This window comes from Neocloeon triangulifer, unplaced genomic scaffold (genome assembly GCF_031216515.1).
Source record: "Neocloeon triangulifer isolate White Clay Creek 2 clone unplaced genomic scaffold, ASM3121651v1 ptg000003l, whole genome shotgun sequence".
In the NCBI taxonomy this organism is placed as follows: domain Eukaryota; kingdom Metazoa; phylum Arthropoda; class Insecta; order Ephemeroptera; family Baetidae; genus Neocloeon; species Neocloeon triangulifer.
In genome coordinates, this window is record NW_026775546.1 from 2,993,858 (window position 1) to 3,013,761 (window position 19,904).

Consider the following 19,904-nt stretch of genomic DNA (forward strand, 5'->3'; position numbering starts at 1 on the left):
GCCTCTCAAGTGCTCGCACTTCAACTGAAAAGAGATTTCCCAACAGCACCGAAATTTCACATAAAAAGGCATTTTGTATTTTAACACTTTGAAAAAAAAGATTGAGAGTTGTGATGCCTTTGATTATCTTTTTAATTGCAACAATAATAAAATTAAAAAAATAACAATAAAGTTTTATTTTATTGCCTTCATTGCATAAATACATTGCACATTAAAAATAACTTTTAATCTCCACCATTATAATTCAAGCAAGCCTGTTTATTGTTCTGAAACAAAATTAATTAAAGAGGTAAAATTATGAATGTTTTTTAACTTAAATTTGGAGAATGCTGAACTGCTCTTCTAAAGGAAACCAATTTGAAATTAATAAATTATTAAATGTCTTGTGATTTTCAAAAATTAAAAAACGATCAGTATATTTGATTTTAAAGAGCAAACTTAAATGATTTTCCTGATCTTTGTCGTTGAATATATGACTTTTTTCTTCATTTTTGCAACAGAGTTCAGTTTGACTGAATGTTTCCATTAGTAATGTTGAGATATTTTTACTACTTTGTATTTTTGGAAATCATTTAACTTTTGCTGAAATGTTCTAAAATTATTGCCAAATTTAAGAGTTTCTGCTCCATTTTCACCCGCTATTGTTTGTTTGCATTTTAAATTCTATTGCATTTTCGCTAATAATTAAATTCGCTATTCCTTTTTTTCCAAATAATTTAACTCGGCCCGGTTAAAATGATTATCTGATTATGGCCATGCAAGGCGCAAAGCACGGAGCAAGTAGTGAGCCGCAATCAGCGGCGCTGCTGGCGATAAAGTGCGCTCCTCGAGAGCATATTTCGGATGTCAAGGCGAGCTTAATGAGACCTGGGGGAGGAATGAAAATGCGCTGCCTCGTGGCAGTAAAACTCGACGTCTCATTCTTCATTCGCTTTACCAGGTAAATTTTATTATTATCGCGTCGAGGGCTGGCTCGGTGTGAGAGAGGGGATGACGGATGTGATTCAATTAAATCTGGTTTCGCGTTTTGCGAGGCGGAAACGCGGCAAACCGGGTCCTCGCCTTGTGATGTGATATTTAAACAACGCAGCAGATGGAACAATAATTCGCTTATACCGATTTGCTTAAATACTTCGGTTGGAATTCAACAGAGAGTTTTGCTAAAAGAAACTGTCATAAAATCTATTAATTAAAATTAATTTAATTGAGGCGGATATGCCTTTTTGATATCAGAAGTTTTAGCGAAATTCTTGCCGTTCTGTCCAACAATTTTTTTTTCATTAAATATTTTCAACAATTGAATGTTAACAATGTGGACAAGTAAAAAATAATAATAAAGAAACTTTATGTTATTTAGAATGATTTATAATATTAATTAATTTGTCTCTAGGCTTTCAAAAGCACATGAAAAAGCTCTGGACACGAAACTGCTTTGAATAAAAAATTAGAATCGTGTTTTTCATGAATTATCCAACTCATGTAAATTTAAAATTTTATATATTATGTCCTAAAATGGAGAATTTTTTTAGCTTTTAGGTTAACGTACCAAACAGGGTAGAGTTGGAAATGCGCAAATAATGCGCCGCTATTTACAGTTCAAAGCGGGCAAACTCGATAACGCTTCTCCCTTTAGGATTCGTTTCATTTCAATTGGCCAAAACACGCACGTCAAATCCAATGAGCTTTCATTCCGACAAAAGAGCTCCTCGTTAATTATGCGGCGCACAATTTGCACGGCGGAAATGCAAATATTGGTGCGGCTGGAAAGGCCCGCCCGCTTCGCAGCGACAGATAAATATTAAAACTGGTGCCGAGTGTGCCATTGCTGGAAAGGGAGAAAACCCTCGTGCCGTCTGTTGAATTATGAAGTACACGCATCCGTACCAACGACCAGCCTCGCTCGCAGAGTGGACGAAATAAATGCCGCACGCTACTGCGAGCCTAATCAGCATTCACAAGCAATTTTATTCGCACTTTATCCGCTCTCGGATTTGGTTTGCAAAAATCTCAACGATCGTCACGTACTAGTCGTTCCACTCACGTGCACCCAAGAGAGGGGAAAATGGAAAAACAGACAGATTTTTTTAAACTTTAAATACACTTATGAAAATGTAGTTTCAAAAGAGACAATTGAAATAGTTGTGCATAAAATAGCTCAAAATCAAAATAAGAATAATGTTCTTAGAGAGAGATTTAGGGCTGGTTGAAATTTTCATTTAATAAAATACTAAAATTTTTAACTTTCAAGAATTATTTTAGTAAAGGAATAATTTTATGGATATTAAAATAATCTAATTTTCAAAATAATATTCATTTCTGTATTATTTGAGTTTGAAGGTTAAAAATTTGTCTGTAATTTATTTTGTATTTTCACAAATGTTTTCACTGAAAATATTTCAACAGCCTCCCTTTCCATTTAACTGCTAATTAATTAGCCGTTTCTGATTGGCCGAAAATTTGCCACTCTGCCTTTGATGGATTTTGAATGAGCCTGTGCCAATTATTAAAATATCCACACGTCACAAAGAGCTGAAAGGAAAAGCCGCCCTCATCTGCGGTCATCATTAATATGAAACGTATAAAACTGAATTTCATCAACTTAACAAGAGGCTCGTGATATGTACACTGAAATTAAAACATTTCACACTTTCCCATATAATCAATGTAAATTTTAGATTTCGACTGACCGATTGATTTTCTTTATGCAACTTGATTTGTGTGAAATTTTTATAAATTTTGGCGGGGCCAATTTTGAGAAAAAATTATTTTAGAAAATTGTATAAAAAAATTCAGTTCTCCTAATAAATTTAATTGTTCTTACTAAATCTCCTTTGGAACTGAAATCTCTACAATGTGGAGAAAATTGACCATCAAAATTAATCAGGTGTTTTTTTTTTTACAAAAGCCTCTCCTTAATTTGGTTTTTGTCCTATAGATTCTGTGCAAATAAAAAAGAACTGAACAGTCCGTATCATTTTCAAACCCTATTTTTTCTGGCCGTGCTTTAAATATTTGAAACTGTGCCTTCGTGCGTTTCTCTCGCTCTTAACAAGAGAGAGAGGCCGTCAAGATTTCGGGTCACGTTTCACTTTTGACGTGCGCCAATACATCAGGCTTGCGATTCCACCCTTTTTCCTCTTTGCTCCGCGCGTGGAAAAAAATTCACGGGAGATTTCTCGAGTATGTGAGCGGAATGCGGCGCCGACGTGCAGGACAAGCCAGACAAAAAGGGGATGGAATTTTAAAACAGAGCCTTTGGCTCAACCAATTTAACTCGAGAGGCGGCGATAAATTATTCATCCGCAAACATGCGGTGCGGGAGAGAAATCCTTTCAGCGTTTTATTGCCGCAAATCTTCTTGAAAAGAGGGAGGGTGGAAAACGGAAAACATACACGCATGACTATGTCAATGCGTCGATCGGCACCTGTCACTTTTGCCAGGTATTTGGAAATGTAAAGAGGCGTGATATGAACTAGATGGGAGCGTATTTTAGTTTAAAATATTTTAATTCAGATTTGCTTAAAATAGTTTTGGGAAATTTTGCGTGATTAATTTCAATTGGAAAAATGGTAATAATTGACGAACATTGACAATTTAATCAGAAAATGGTTTTCTGCATAATATATAATATTTCCTTTCAATACTAGTTTACCAAGTATTGATTTTGGAATTTAAGACCCTCTTCATTCCTATCCATGAAATTTATTTCAAAGATGAAACATTCAAGAGAAACAAAATAATAATATTTTATTTTAATAAAATATCTGCGGAAAAAATTATTGAAAAAGTTAAAAAATGAAATTTTTCCAGGAAAATATGACGTAGCTTTTAGAGTAGAGCTATGCCAGAACTTTCCATTTTCATCTTGAACACTGTGTGCGAAAATGGAGGGCAAAAAGTGCTGGAAGCGCTTTTGAAGAGGAAGCACACAGCGAGCAATCACAGCTCACCAGAATCGAAAGCCATTTCCAACAATTCGATGCGTCCTTTCTAGAAGACGTACATTTCGGTACATTTGGAAATAGTGACGTGCGCAAACCAGCAAAAGCGTGTTGATTTACCTTCTATCAATTTTTTTTTTCACTTTTTTACTTTCTCCACCACATCTTCACCTTTTCTCTCGAGGAAACTTTTCTCTAGTATTAGCAGCAAATTGGAAAGAAAACAGCCGGGCCGCTTTCACAGCAGCTGGTTATTTTTTCAAGGGGTGTTTTTCCGCCAATTTTTTTGGCCCGAACAAACTCTTGCTTTTCCCCTGCGGCCGAGGTGATCTAATCAATAAGCGGCGCAGCGCTGATTGATCCGTAATGACCGCCTTTCAAATCCGCCCTGCGAATTCCTCGTCGGATTGGCACCCCCAGTTTGTTTTGTTTTTGTTGTGTGTTCGTTTGGCTCGTTAATTCCGTACACAACAAATCACTCACGTTTTTTTCTGCCTTCACCTCGCGCCAACGATTCCATCTGTGACTAACTGACGTCCGCTAATCAATGCGCTCTTTCAAAAAGCTTTTAACGAATTACGCACAAATTCGTCCGACTGTGAAAAATAAACAAAATTTATTAAGTCTGAAATCTACTGTCCTGTTTGTTTTATGGGAGTGACAGTGAATTTATATTTGATCCGTAAATTACAAAACTTGAAACCTGGAAAAATAGTTGACCGTGAAAAACAATTAATTTATTTCACGATTTGAGTAAGGAAAATGTTGGATTTTTTTAAATACAAACAAAAATTATGTAAATTTATTGATAAATAACCTTTAAAATAATTTAAAAAAGGAAGAATTTCGTTCAGATTTCACGCTGATGTATAATTATTATTTTAGAGAATCATGTTGGGTTTAAAATTCAATTCATTATTGAAAAAGATTTGGAAATGTAAATGAGAGAAATTGATCGAGCTTTTGTATTTTGAAATCTCTCAACTCGAGTTTCAACCTCGTATTTGTTTTGATTACTTTTTGATTACTTTAAATGCAGTTAGAAAAGAGAAACCAAAATCATTACAATAAGTACTTTCTATTGCATCCACATAGCAAATGCATATTTTTTTAATAGAAGGAATTTTTAAATTCTTGTCAATTATAATGAGTTATAATTTAAAAAGTAAACAATTAAAAGAGTGGGTTGGTGATTTTTCTACTCGAATATGAACCAAACTATATTTAGTTTAAGAAGTTTGTACAATCAAACGGTCGCACCCATACCAGATTTCCTCTCGTTATCTGGAGACACAAAGTGCTTCAAAGTTCGCACCGTCAACTCAACCCAAGTTAAATTGGCTGACTGGCAAAAATCTGCGCGACGAAAAAATTAATTAAGCCGACGGCGTGCTTGTTAATCACCGCCGGAGACAAAGACGCCTTAATTGCGCGCCGCAGCACTTTGCCGGTGGAAAAAGTTTGCCAACTACATAAATAAGAGGCCTCATTTGCATAACGCCAGATATGTAAATTCATCTTGCTCGCCCGCAGAAATGAGCGGGACTGCTCTCGCAAGGGTGGATTCGATTGAATTATGCAAAGTAGGAGGAAAGCAGGACTGCTGTGGAAAAATAAATAAATTCGAAGCAGCAGGTGCGCGCAGCCAAGGTAATAATGAACCCCCTGTGTGCTTCTTACACTTTAATTAATGCGCAGGAAAACATGCGATTTCGCAATTTCAAGCCGGAGAGACGAGAGGGATGAATTATGTTTAGCAGGCAACAGGCGTGCTTTTCTTCTTCTTCAAACTAATGAAAATTTTCATTATACATTTCTTCGCTCTGAAAATATTTGCTTAGCAAATTTGTATAATTCTTGGCTAACAATTTTAAATTTAAAAATTATATCTAGCAAATTTCAAGTAATAAAACTAAATATATCGCGAGGAAGAGCTTTAATATTTAATTCTAAACGGAAGGAACGGGTTGAATTTCTGAACTCTCTCGGAAAGCGCTGGGTTTGATTAATGACAAGAGGGGGTCGATTGCAATGCTTTGTTTGCCATTCTGCGGCTGCTCTTTGTCGGCACATTTCAATTGCATTGATCGCGTTTGTAATCGAGAGACTCTTTGACAACAAAAGCTTCAGAACAAATGCGCTTCAGAAACTTATGACTATGTAAAATAATTTTGTTCCACTCCCGAGGGAGTTTGTTGAAAAATATTGAACCAGTTCAAAGATAATAAATTACTTGCTACTGCAGAATATTCACACATAAGAACTTTAAATGCACTTTAAATAAAAAAATATTCTAATTGAGAAATTTCAAAGCAGGTTCAATGTACAATGAAAGTAATTTTTAACTAACCAAGAAAGAGTTTTGTGTTGAATTTATAAATTTTATTGAGCATATGTACAAAAATAATGACTTTATTTTGTAAAATATAAAATAAAGACATTATTTTTTTATATATACAAGTCTTTTGTTTATTTTATGCCTATGTCTTTTCTCTTTTCCATCCATTTATTATCAGCGAGACGCCCACGCTAGAATCAGCACATGCCTGATGTTTTCGCCCGTGCAAAAAACCTTGTTTTTTTTCCTCTCCCTTTGTGTATATCGGTCTACGGGCAACGGCATTGTTCTAATGTCCAATAAATCGCAGCACTGTTTCGCTCCCATGCTCGCAATTCTGGAAGAGTGGAAAAAAGAAACGTCAATAGCATGAGAATGAAAATGGAAAAAGGAGGAGCACAGGACGAGTGGCGGATTTTTTCAGCGCCACCAATCGATAAATTGCGATTGCTTTGGGGCGATGGCGCGTGTGAAGAGGAGACTGATAATGAAAATGCTGGGGGAGTTGAATTTTAAGCAGGGGTTTTTATAAATGAAAATAATCATACAAAATATATTTAAATTTTGAAATGGTAATCGAATCTAATAAAAAAATTAAAGAAATAATTTATTGTTCAATACAAATTTATCCAATCTAATGAAATATTTTAATTTGTTGGTCATGAAAATGATAATTTCAACTATAATTAAGATGAAATTATTTAACAATGAATTCCTTCAAATTCTATGCTTACTTTGTAGGTCTCGAAGACCAAAACTATAATCAAATCTCTTTTCTACACAGTTAAATATCCATGAACTTATGAAACAAACCTCTAAATTGGAACAATTTCCGTTGCTATTTTAGGAAACCCTTTCTCAGTGGACAGGGATTTGCTAATGAAAAGTCCTGCAGAGAGTCGTAACGACGTCCCTTCCAACAGAATGTAAATGGAATTCGCTCTCCAACTAAAAATAAAAAGCCCGCTTCAGGGACAATCGTGATGAGCAGGAATTCCCGGAATCCAGTCCCGCATCTCATTTCGCCAGAAAGCTTGTTTGCCCGTCACGGAGGAGGCCATTCGGGGACAACTCTGGTCCCTTTGTAATTTGGCCGGGGCAAATTAGCCGGCGAGATGGACCAAGATCCACCATCTGTGGCCCGAGCTGCACCGAAAAGCATCAAGGTGCTGGAAATGAAGCTATATTTGTATTCAACTCGCATCGGCCGTCGAATTTGAATGCGGTGCAGGAAGCTTTAAAAGGGAGGCCGCGAGTCTCGAAATTTAATAATAACCGCCGCACATGACCAAATTATCGTGAAAAACGGCCTGAATATTTTTTTTTTATGGACTCGGGCCCGGCTCGATATTTTCGCCCTTCTTCGGTGGGAATGAGATCTTTTGTGCAACATCTGCCGCCGGACGACCGGGAAGAAATTTTCTTCTTGTGTGTTTTTCCTCCTCGCAGTTTTATCCAAATTCTTGCCAGCTACGGAGGGCAATAAAAAGCTTAATTTCGTGCCTTCTGCAAAGTATGTCGTGCAGTTAGGAGGAATTAAGGAGGTGGATGCTCCTTAATGGGGCAGTTGTGCCAACTCTGTGGCCGAGTATAATCCAGAAGGAGGAGAGTAGGCGACAAAGAGAATAATGGTCATGAAAGCAAGAAGCGTTTTGTTATTATATTGCGCAAGGACCTGAAGTAAGCACTGGCAATAATTTCTTTAGCTTAAAAATTCAGGATCTAAAACTTCTTTAATTAAAAAATCTTTCGAGTCAAAATTGATTATTTTCTTCTTACAAATTCAATTTTTAATCTCAATTTCAAGGTACTCCGATAGAATTTTGAAATTTAATGATAGATCAGATTTAGAATTGGGCTTTTTGTTTTTATTCATCAACATCATTTAAAGGATTTAAAGACTCCTTATTGGCATAGTCAATTCAAGTGTTCAAAACAATAGGAGCCATTTTCCATGATAAAAAATTAAATCCGGTAAAATTTGCAAAATGAAATAATAACTGAAATGCAGTTACAAATCTAAACCAATAAGAAATCTTGCATCAAACTTAAAATAAAACAACAATATTTGATTAAATTCAGCTCTCTTGGTAAAAATTAAGCCCCCTTTGAAAGTATTATTTAATACAAAAATTAACACGCAACTTGATTTGCAAGCTATTTATTCCCTCTGACAAATATGTATGTGAATAGCTTTAGAGCTGGATCTACCCACGGAGTCGACAAACATGTGCCGTCGCTTTTCTGGTGCAAATGTTTGCGCGACGAGCGGCAAATTTGCGATAAATCGAGTAACAGGCGGAAACGCGGTATGAATAGAGCATGTCGCGTGCGTGTCCCGTCGAGATCGCACGAATATACGGAGCGCAAAATTCCACAAAGTCCCATTATTCGACGGGCGCCGACATGGAGTGAACAGCGCCAGAGGAAAATAACGGGCGCGTTTATTGTCGTCCGCACAGCACTGATGTGTGCAAATTCACCCCTCGCCAAAATTTTTTCCCATCCACTGTTTGCCGCAGTTTGTTTTTTATTCGCCTCTAGATATTTTCGACGCAAGGGAATTCGTTCGCCAGCGTGAAATAATATCGGGCCTTTGTGCAGCCGAGCGAAAGTGATTGCGCCGACTAATTGCTAATTTACTCCGACAGTGCCAATTAAGGCTCGCGTCTTTCATATTTCCCGTCTTTCCGCATCTTACTCCCGGATTTTGTCAAGAAAGACGTTGTGCTGCGAGGTTTGGTCTGAATAATGTGCCTTTGAACTCAAATTTCGTCGTTTCCTCTGAAGTGTAAAATTTACAAACATCCTCATAACTATGTGGTTTTCATCCTAGGAATTTTTCTTTCAAAAATTACCTAGAAAATTTAAATTCTAGAATTTAAAAATACTGAAAATATTACAACTAAATTTTCAATAGTAAAAAATACATTTAATTTGCAAAAAAAAAATTTATTTTGGTAAAATTAATTTATTGTTTTGAACTGAAAATGTTTCAGCAAAAAGATAGTAATTCAATTATTTCAAGTTCAATTCAATTTCAGATGAATTTGCTTGAAATAATTGCCCGCGACATGATGCTGGAAGTTCCGTCCCTGAAGACAGCTCCATCTTGAATTCCCATTTTTTTCCTCTCGCCGATCTTTCTTGATAAATATCACGCGCTCTGTCAGTTAATAAAGCAGACATCTCTGCTCTAAGTGGCGGAGCAAATAGGCTGACGTTGATTGATTGATGCCGCTGCTGCGAACGCATTCGTATTATTCCGCCGGAGAAGCATCTCGGGGGCTGCTGATTTCAATTTGAGAGCGGCAGCTCGACCCAATCAAATTAGCAAGTAAATTAATCTCGTTCCGCTGCGCTGTGGAATCTCCGCGTTTTGAACAGCTTTCAACAGCCCTGGGAAATGATGTCGGCCAAGCCAGGCCACAATGCGAGAAGGTTCCCCCAGGCCCTGCTCTTTTCAGAATGTAAATAAGTTCAATTGAAAGCAGCATGATAGCGCGGAAACCAATGAAATTATTAGACGGAAGAAATTTCTCAAATAAAAAAAAAAATGATTATTTTTTAGTGCTTTCCTTGCATGTAATTATTAAACTCGGTGAAAAGGAAGGAGTTGAAATTTATTGAAAATTTTGTTTATTATTCAATCTAATCAAAAGTTTCATTGAATTTACTGGATATCAGTTGAAGATTTTAATGAAACATGTACAGTTTGTAAATTTGGCAAAAATTTTATGTTACATGTTTATTGAATTTAAATTATTTTCCTTTTAATAATTTTATATTAATTCAATTGAAGTGTTTTCAATTAATTAATTTGTTTAATTTAAAAAAAATCCTTTAAAAATTCTATCTTCACTGCAAAGATTGAGGCAGCAGTCTAATGTTGAGCATTGTCAGCGTTAAACAAGCCTGGGACAATTTTCCTCCATTAAGCTCAGTACGCAATGTCGCATGGAGAGTGCCTTTCTCACGCACCAGAAGGCATTCGCCGGAGCAGGGCTTTAATTTGCGTGCACAGCCGCCTCGGAATTACCTACTGGCATGTGTGTGTGTGTGTGTGCCAAACAAAATTTCGTCGCTCCTGCTGATGAGAACGACGCCATTTTGGCCCAGCCGCATTTGCATTAAGCCGCAAACAGACGCACGCATGGCTAAATTCGTTAGGCGTCCCGAACGAGAAATTCGCGCCGACGAATCAGGTTAATTGGATTCCCAGTGGAGAACGAGAAGAACGCGTTTAATTAAAAAAGAAATCCGCAAATCGTGAATGAGAAAAAAAGAGAGAAAGAAGGGTCATTGGAAATTATTGCGATGCGCTCTGCCATTGAAAGTTTTCCCGACGGTGCTCTCTCTTGATGGGACTTGGTCGTAGCTTTTCATTTAGCCCCGCACTTAGCGAGGAAATTACATAATTTATATAAACTCGACGGGCAAAAATATGCGCGGCGAAAAAGTGGAGCGTTAAATTCCGCCGCCGTCGCAAATTACTAACTCGGAGAACAAAACACTTTTTATTCCGCTTCACCCACGCTAACTCTTTCATCGACGGATGGAATTAAAGTTGCGCATGAGGGTGAAAAAAAAACACTATGAAAAAAGAATAATGAGGTTTTTCATTGTAATTGGGATTCAGACTGTAAAAGTCGTAAAGCTGGAAGTAAGTCGATAAAAATTGAATTAATTTTGGTTTAATAAATACATACACTTTTTTAAATCATGTTCAAAAAAATTGAAATTTTTAATCTTTATTATACAACTTTTCGTAAAAAAGTTTAAAAAAATTCCTTAGGTAATATTGACTATAGATTCTATTGTAATTACATGAAAGAAAATCCTGAAAATGGTAATAAAAAAATAATTATACTTATAACTTTACCATGCTCTACGTTTTCTTTTATTTTAATTGGTAAATTTTTCATCAATTTTGTAGAGTTAGGAATTCCTATATAAATAAGCATCATCTCAGATATTTGGGGTATAAAATAAAATAATTTTTTGTTTGAAATTAAAAATTTCTTCAATACAATAAAAAAGACTTGTATTTCTTTGCCATTAGTACAATTTAATTAATACTTGATTAGATTCTAAAATTCTATATTTTTCAATGTTACAATTTTACATTATTTTGTAGATTTCGACAAAGGAATTGAACGTTCTTGAGCAATTATATTTTTTACTCACTGGATTGTATTGTTGCAGATGAGGCCCGCATCACGGAGCACCCGCACGACATGGCGGTGACCTACGGCACGCAGCTCGAGTTCATCTGCATGGGCACAGGGATCCCGGTGCCCGCCATCAAGTGGTTCAAAAACGGCGAGCCGGTGAGTAAGCGTCGGAAACCGCCGTGTTTAACAAGCAACCCCCTTTTCACCCTTGCCGTCCACCAAAAGGGCAGAGCCGGCGTGTTTGCACTTCTTGCGGATCTGCAGCTCGCGTCGCCAACTCAAACAGAAAAGCCACTCTAATTTCCACGTGCGCAAACATTTTTGCACGTCTGACGAAAAACTGCAGTGCGGCTTTTCTGGGCGGATGCTTTTTTACTGCCGCACTTCGCTATCATTGAAAATAAGCAAGATTTATTTATTAGAACCAGGAAAATTTCACTTTAAAAAATTATAGCCAGGAAAAATTGTTGAATTTAATATGTATAAAAATCTATTATAAAGAAGTTTTTTTAAAATAATGCTTAATTAGAAGTAAAAAATGATAAATCTAAGATCTGAAAATTTTTATGAGGAACTGATTTTAAAATTAGCTAATCTAAAATCAATTTTTATTTAATTTAAAATAAAATCATTTACTTGCATTTCAGTATCTAATAATATTTGTAGCAACTATTGTAAAACAGTAACAAAAATTTCTGGCTCAATTAATACAAAAATGTCCATAAAAATTGAGGCAATAGTTCAATAATTTTTATGAAGTCTCATGTTAGTCATTTTACGCATTTTTAGTATAGTTTTAGTAAAAAACGCTTAATTTTTTTGATTATAAAAAACTAAAAATACAGAAATTACGCAATTCAGGAAGATTAGTTTTATCAATAAATGGTCTTGGGAGTAAATTTAAAAAAAGTATTACAATTTAAAAAGAATTTTTTTTATTTATTTTTAAATTTTTAAACAACCTCAATTGTTTATTTTTATCCTGATTCTTAGAAATTAGCTTTTGATTTGGTAAAGGCATTTTACTTATTTCAACTCAGCTTTTTTTTAACCACGCGACAATAGTAAAAATATTTTAATTTTTTATTTAAAAAAAACGTTTTATTTTAATAAGAAAAGGCTTTCGAAGTTGATAATACTCGTACATAGCAGAGGCCATAAATAACTTTCATTCAATTATTGGATGGCAATTTTGTAGTGGTTGTTTCGACGGCCTCCACACTAAAAATAGTTTGACCAAATTATTGCCAATTATCGGCTCGAGGGCTCTTGTCCATTGCTCAAAGAGCGCCATTTTGCTCTCGCCGACATTCACGTGCTTTTTTTTATCTGAAACAGCGTGCACGGTTCTCTCCGTCGTAATTAATTTATCGGAAGCTCCCGCTGGCAACACCCGGCCGAATTCCGACAGCATTTCTTCCCGATAGGCCGGATTCCTAAAGGAAAATATTTTCCGCATACCTGCCGCCGCCGCGTGCGTCTTGTGGCGCGCAAACATTTCGCCTTTTTTATATATAATTCCCCGCCCCGGTGCACGCATTCTGATGGAAATGTAAACGAGCCGCTTTTGCCGAGCGCCGCCTGAATTTTAAGCGCCGCATTCAATTCTACGCCGCGGGCTGGAAAGGGCTTCCTTTCTACTGGGATATGCACCCCGTCTAACGAGCGGCCGTTTCAACCCACGGTGCAGCTAGGAAAATAACAAACCTCCAGCTTTTAGACCTTTTTGTTTGAAAACTTTTCTCTGCTTTTCTAACAATGCACGTTTCTATCGGAGCAATGTACACTTCTATGATTGCAGTCCGTTTTTTTATAAAAAGTAAATTGTATAGTAGAAGAAAATGTTGCAAGAAAATTTACACTTTATCATGGAAGTCTTCCTTAGTAAATATTTTTTATAAAAATCATACAAACTTGAAAAAAATTATTCTTATTATTTTTTACTTTTCCACATTGTCACAATACATTGTTTACGTTCAATTGTCGAAAATAACTTGTTTCAAAAAGGAATTGTTGGACATACAAAATGGCACCACGAGTACCACCACTGGCAAGAATTTTTTAAAACTTAAGAAATCAAAAAGACCCCATTCGCCTCGGTGAACCACGGTTGACGAAGTTTTTAATTGATTTACTTTATTTTGTTTAAAATTTCGGATTTCTTCCATATTTTAGATTTTTTTATAGAGAGAATTCGCATTTGATATTTGAAGGTTCTATAAATAGGAATTTGAAAAAAAAATACTGAAGATAAATTAAAAACAATAATTACATTTAAATAAATTAATATATGGATCTTTGGTTATTATGAAAATTCTTGGAAAACAAGTAGAAATCTCAGCCACCATTGTTTTAAAAATTCTTAAGAAAGGAAGAAAACTTAACATAAATGATTGAAAATAGATTTTTTTAATAATGACATTATAATATTGAATTAAAAAATAATCAAATGTAATTTTTTTTTCTGTTACATCAATAAAATCAGATTCTTTAAATAAAATGAAATTTATTTAGATTCTCAGATGTAATATCCTCAAAATTGGATGGTTAGAAAAGTCCGAAAAGTCAATTCATATAAAATTCAACAATATATTTTTCTAGACCAACTTCAAACGCTTAACATTCTCCAATTGTGAGCTCAAACATCGCAATTCCATTTTACATCTCAGTTGGTCCCTCAATAAAATCGAACGATCGTAGCTCGAAAAAACGCACCTGGCCCTTCTTTCGTAATCAATTTCGCCCAATTTGCCGCTCTCAACGATCGGCCGAAATTGAAAATCCGGAGCGCCTGCCGCATCGGCAGTTATGCAACCGGGTGGCGTCGAGTGCCGAGCTGGAAGGCTACCTCGTAAAAATCGAGGCGCTCGCTCGCTCATCAGCACCGAAGGGACAAAGAGCGGCACTCCCGTGGGACACGCCAAATGGCCCGGCAAATGAGCCCGTGACTCCGTAAACACACCAGCGTTGCTCGCTCCATGCAAATCTCAAGCCAAAGCCGCTCGTTGTCGAGTGACGAAGCCCGGCTAAGACCGAAATGACTTGGCCCTTGGGAGCGCTTTTTGCTCTGCTGCCCGCAGAAGTAGGTTTCCGTGTTGGCCCAATGCAAATAACCGTTTCTATGCAAACGTTCAATAAACTGGAGAAAAATGGTAACTGGAGATTTGGTTTTTGCACTGGACCATTTCTGAGTAAGAAAGAAATCGTAAAATATTTTTTATAAAAAAGATAATAAAGCAGAATTAAGTTTTTTTCTTGTTTATTAATTTTGGAAATTACTTTCGACTGATGAAAAGTCTTTTTCTTTATTGAAGTTTTATTAAAATTTCAACACACATTGTTTATTTATTATATTATTAATTTTCATTGTCAGGAACATAATTGGAAATTTAAATCATAAAACTATTAAAATTCTTATGAAAATAAAAATGAAATAAAATCTCATACAATGCAACAATTTTTAATACTTTAAAAGAAATGTAAATTTTCGATAAAACAATATTGGCTTCTCCTTTTTTTATTTATTAATTTATGTTCAAATCGTATATTAAATTAGCATCTGAATGCTTGACTTGATTTTCTTTAGTTATTATTGTAGTTTATTAGTACAAATTGTTACAAAAACTTTTCAATCCTAAATGACATTTACAAAAATCTCGTTTGATTTTATTTATTTTTTTCAATAATTGCCAAAAATGGCTCTCATGAAGTTCTTTAAGAAACATGAATTGTTGGGATGGAAAAATTGAATTTTTTGAAAAAAGGCATGACCATAACAAGCCTAAATTTTGCTTAAACTTCCAATATACAAAAATACACCGGAGCATCTTTTCTTCACTAATTTATTTTAATTATATCTGCCTGAGATAGAAGAAAGAAAAACTTTAAATTTTCTTTCCTAGCTTTTTCTCTGCTGCAGTGTACAATTTACCGAGGAGAGAAAATTTTGTTTACCCTCTCGGCAAAAGTAGCACCGCCTTGGGAAATTCGCCCGACGCATTTTCATTTCGGATGATTGATTTTTGGAAGCAAACGCAGTTTGACGAATCAAACGCGACATTTCTTTCCCTGCTTCCTGCCGCTCGGAGCAAATTCAGCCCATTTCTCTGCCGACGCACGATCCAATTCGGTATCTTTTTTTCTCCTCCTCTCTCGCGAAATCGAGTTGTGGAAAGCAGCGTCTTTGATTCCGTGCTCAAAGGTCGACATGTGAGAACGACACGCGAAATATTATGGAGAGGAAAATCCCCCGGGGTGCTCATCTCCAACCCGCTTTTAAGAACGACCTAAGTGCGGTGCAACATCAAAAAGCTGCAGGTGCGAGTTGAAGAGAGAAATACTTTGTTGTTGTTTTATGCGTGAGCGTTTGTACGGAAATTCACGCAGGGCTGGAGAAGTTTCTGTTTAACTTTGCAAGGGGGAGTTTGCCTGAATAATTTGATCTAATTAGCTTCATTCAGAGAGCAAGGACGGGTTCGCGTTTTCTGAAAAGGGAATTATTTCTGCAAAGAAAACCGTCAGATTATAACTTTGAAACTTCTGCCACAGATTTGCTTGAGATTTGCGCAAACTGTCGGAATTGCGACAATTCTATTAAAATAGTTATTCCATTCACTGCAACTTTGCTTGGAATTTTCCCATTTTTTATGAGAAATTGCCAATTAATCACAACCATAGATATCCTGACCGAGTCAATATTTAGAATTACTTCAAATAAATTTAAAATCTCCAATCACAGTAATTATTTGCGTATCTGTCAGAAAATCAATAAGATAAACAAATTTTAATTTTAGTAAAATAAACAAGCAAAATTATTTGACCCAAGTAAATATTAAATCGTTAAAACTCCATATTAGCCATTGGAATTGGAAAATGAAAACATTTTTAGATCAATCAGATTTATTAATTCATTTGATCGAAATCTTCTAAAAATAGGTAATATCGGAGTTTAAAAATCATGCAAATATATTTTTCAAAATTAATTAATAAAAGTTACATTTTCCGAATCCAGAATTTCAAAACTTATCATTTTGTTTTTATTGCTGCAATGTTAAAAATAATCATTTTGATAATTTTATAATTTTTCTAATTTTCCTCCCAATTGTAAATTCCATTTTCCCCTTTTTATCAGAACAAGTTTGCCCCACATTATATTTCCCTTTGAAGATTTTGGTATTCGGGGTTGCAAGCATTTTGTTAGTGCCCCAGGTGGGGCCTCTTCGGAAAGCCCTCATCCCTAATACACGCCTCTAGAGGACGCAGCTTCACCTGCCGGAATGAAGAAGAAGGGCCTGGAGCGGGCGAGGGGGCAAAGATCGCTCGCCAAATGGAGCCGAGATTGGCCGTGCAGCCTCTTTGTGATCCCGATTTTTCGTGCGGATCAATATTATGCATGAATATAGTACCGGCGCTTTTTCGGGGCAAAGCCGGAGGAGGTCCTTATCTGGCAAAGGCGCTCACCGATCGGCATAAATCGCATAAATCACGGCTTCAGGCCCAATTTGCGAGAGCAGCAACTCATGAAATACGACCGGCAGCCCAGGGAGAATCATCTGCCGTAAAAGGTGTGTTGATGCTGCTTGTGCAGCGTCAGAGGGCAAAAATGATTGCTCTTGTTTTTATAACGCCAAAACTCTTGCTTTCATCCAGAGGGAGGAAAATAAGGAAAGAAAGTTTATATTTCTTTATTGATATAAAATTCAGCATTTTTCTAATAATATAATTTCCTTAATTTTTTTAATGTAATTCTGTATTTTTGTTTAAAATTATTAAGTAATTTTGAGAGAAATTCATAGCAAATTTGAATTGGTACTTATTTATAAATTGACTATTTTATAGAAATTTAACGGGTTTGAAACTCCATAGAAAATTTTGAAAATTTAAATAGGAATTTTTTGTAGATAAAATTTTTTATTCCTCAGGCTGAATTATTTTTCATGATGCATACAAAATTTGAAAGCTTTTAAGAGAAAGTTGTTGTTATTTTCTCCTTTTTTTTATTTTATCTTCACTTACTTCAAGCCACTTTTCACATGACAAAAAGTGGTTTTCAGCTCGGCGATGCAAAAACTTTTCCAACAAAAGCAATGTTTTTTGTGCCGCTTCCCAAGCAAAAGCAAGTACTCGCCCGTACATCCGCAGATAAATCGAATTTCCTTCTTCGGCGAACAAAAAGAAGCCGTTCGAGTCGTGCAGCGCCGCAGATGCAAATTGGCCAGAATCAATAAAATTGCTTATCAGGCGAGTCCTCTCTCTTTCTACCCCTGAAAAACACAGCAATTTCGCGCCCCAAGTCTTCTCACTTTATTTGCTTAGAAAAACACCACGGCGTGAATATGGAAGAATTTTCACACTTTGAGTTTCTTTCTCGCGAGCCATCAGCAGGTGCTCAAGAGGAATTTGCAGGCGGTGGATGCGTTTTTGAGGAGGGTCTTTATGGCGGTGTAAAAGTGCGCGCCGATAAAAGCCGTCGGGCGCAAAGACTTCTTGATTCATGGCCGTTTTATGGGCTGTTTTTGGAAACTCGCAAATTTCCCTCCGGCATAACATCGTGGACTTTTTGTTCTGTTTACAACTTCTTTTGTGAGAGGATCGTTATGGGACATTTCCGGTTATGTGCAATATTGGCAAAGTGTGCGTCACAAAATGACGCAGGGGCTCTTTTGTAAATTAATTTATTCAGACATATTCGAATGCCAAACTTTTGCTTGAATAATCTGATAAAAATCGAAAGAAAAAATGAAAGATTTTGGTAATGTTATAGTACGCGCGACGTGTTTCCCAAAATCCCTGATTTCAGTTGGCATCACTTGCATTACGTCGCGCGTTTAATAGTGGTTTTACGTCGCGCATACAATAATGGTTTTACGTCGCGCGCTCAATACTGGTGGCGGTGAAATTGTTAAGGAAACCGATTATTCCATCAATACCTCGGCAACATGTATAGCACGCGCGACGCAATTCTTTTCCTACAATCTTAATTAAGGGGACTGCTAGGAAGAATAGGGGCCATTGGGATGGGTTCAGAATGGGGCAAGACGACCTCTGGAGGGCCGTGCGCACGTTGGTGCGCACCCTTATAGCAGGCGCGACGTATCACTATGAGACGCGCGACGGTCGAAAAGCAAACTCCGGAGGGCGCTTTTCACCATCGTCAGAGGCGCGACGCATGGTTATGGGACGCGCGACGCATGCTTATAGTACGCGCGACGCACGATTATAGAAGGCGCGACGCACGACAAATTAATTATTACAAATGGTGTTACACGCGGCCGGAGTTGTGGGCACCCCACGAACCGGCAACTCGGAGTTGGGCAACCTCCAAGATTAATTTTTGCAGAAGCCGCGAGCGAGGGGTGGAGGCGCAGCGAGGTCGAGGACGTGGGGAAGGCCGTGCGGAGGGCGAGGACAAAAGGGCGGCTGTGTTCATGAGGGGGCTCCGCAGGAGCCCCCTCACGAACCCCGCCCTTTTGTCCCACCCGGAGCCGGCCTTCACCACGTTCTCGGGCAAGCGCGCCTCCAGCCCGAAGCTCGCAAACCCACAACGGAGTTGCTTACAAAAGGAATTGTCTGCAAAAAGGGCTTAGAAAGCAAAAAGTGTGGTGCCCACAACTCCCTTTGCAGACAACACCTTTTGTGGGCAACTCCGTTGTGGGTTTGCGAGCTTCGGGCTGGAGGCGCGCTTGCCCGAGAACGTGTTGAAGGCCGGCTCCGGGCGGGACAAAAGGGCGGGGTTCGTGAGGGGGCTCCTGCGGAGCCCCCTCATGAACACAGCCGCCCTTTTGTCCTCGCCCTCCGCACGGCCTTCCCCACGTCCTCGACCTCGCTGCGCCTCCACCCCTCGCTCGCGGCTTCTGCAAAAATTAATCTTGGAGGTTGCCCAACTCCGAGTTGCCGGTTCGTGGGGTGCCCACAACTCCGGCCGCGTGTAACACCATTTGTAATAATTAATTTGTCGTGCGTCGCGCCTTCTATAATCGTGCGTCGCGCGTACTATAAGCATGCGTCGCGCGTACTATAAGCATGCGTCGCGCGTACTATAAGCATACGTCGCGCGTCCTATAGCCATGCATCGCGCCTCTGACGATGGTGAAAAGCGCCCTCCGGAGTTTGCTTTTCGACCGTCGCGCGTCCCATAGTGATACGTCGCGCCTGCTATAAGGGTGCGCACGGCCCTCCAGAGGTCGTCTTGCCCCATTCTGAACCCATCCCAAGGGCCCCTATTCTTCCTAGCAGTCCCATTAATTAAGATTGTAGGAAAAGAATTGCGTCGCGCGTGCTATACATGTTGCCGAGGTATCGATGAAATAATCGGTTTCCTTAACAATTTCACCGCCACCAGTATTGAACGCGCGACGTAGAACCATTATTGTATGCGCGACATAAAACCAGTATAGAGCGCGCGACGTGATACTTTTACATGGGAGCATAAGTGTTGCCAACCTATGAAA

The 19,904-nt window shown here is 37.6% G+C and overlaps 1 protein-coding gene across 1 annotated transcript in view; it reads left to right on the forward strand.

Annotated features, from left to right (window-relative positions):
- Positions 1 to 19,904, forward strand: part of LOC132193232 (tyrosine-protein kinase transmembrane receptor Ror2-like) — a 41,968-nt gene that overhangs the window by 8,671 nt on the left and 13,393 nt on the right. Inside the window, exon 2 of the mRNA XM_059613770.1 lies at positions 11,486 to 11,610. Coding sequence (XP_059469753.1) covers positions 11,486 to 11,610 — 125 coding nt within the window. The remainder of the gene's footprint in view (positions 1 to 11,485; positions 11,611 to 19,904) is intronic.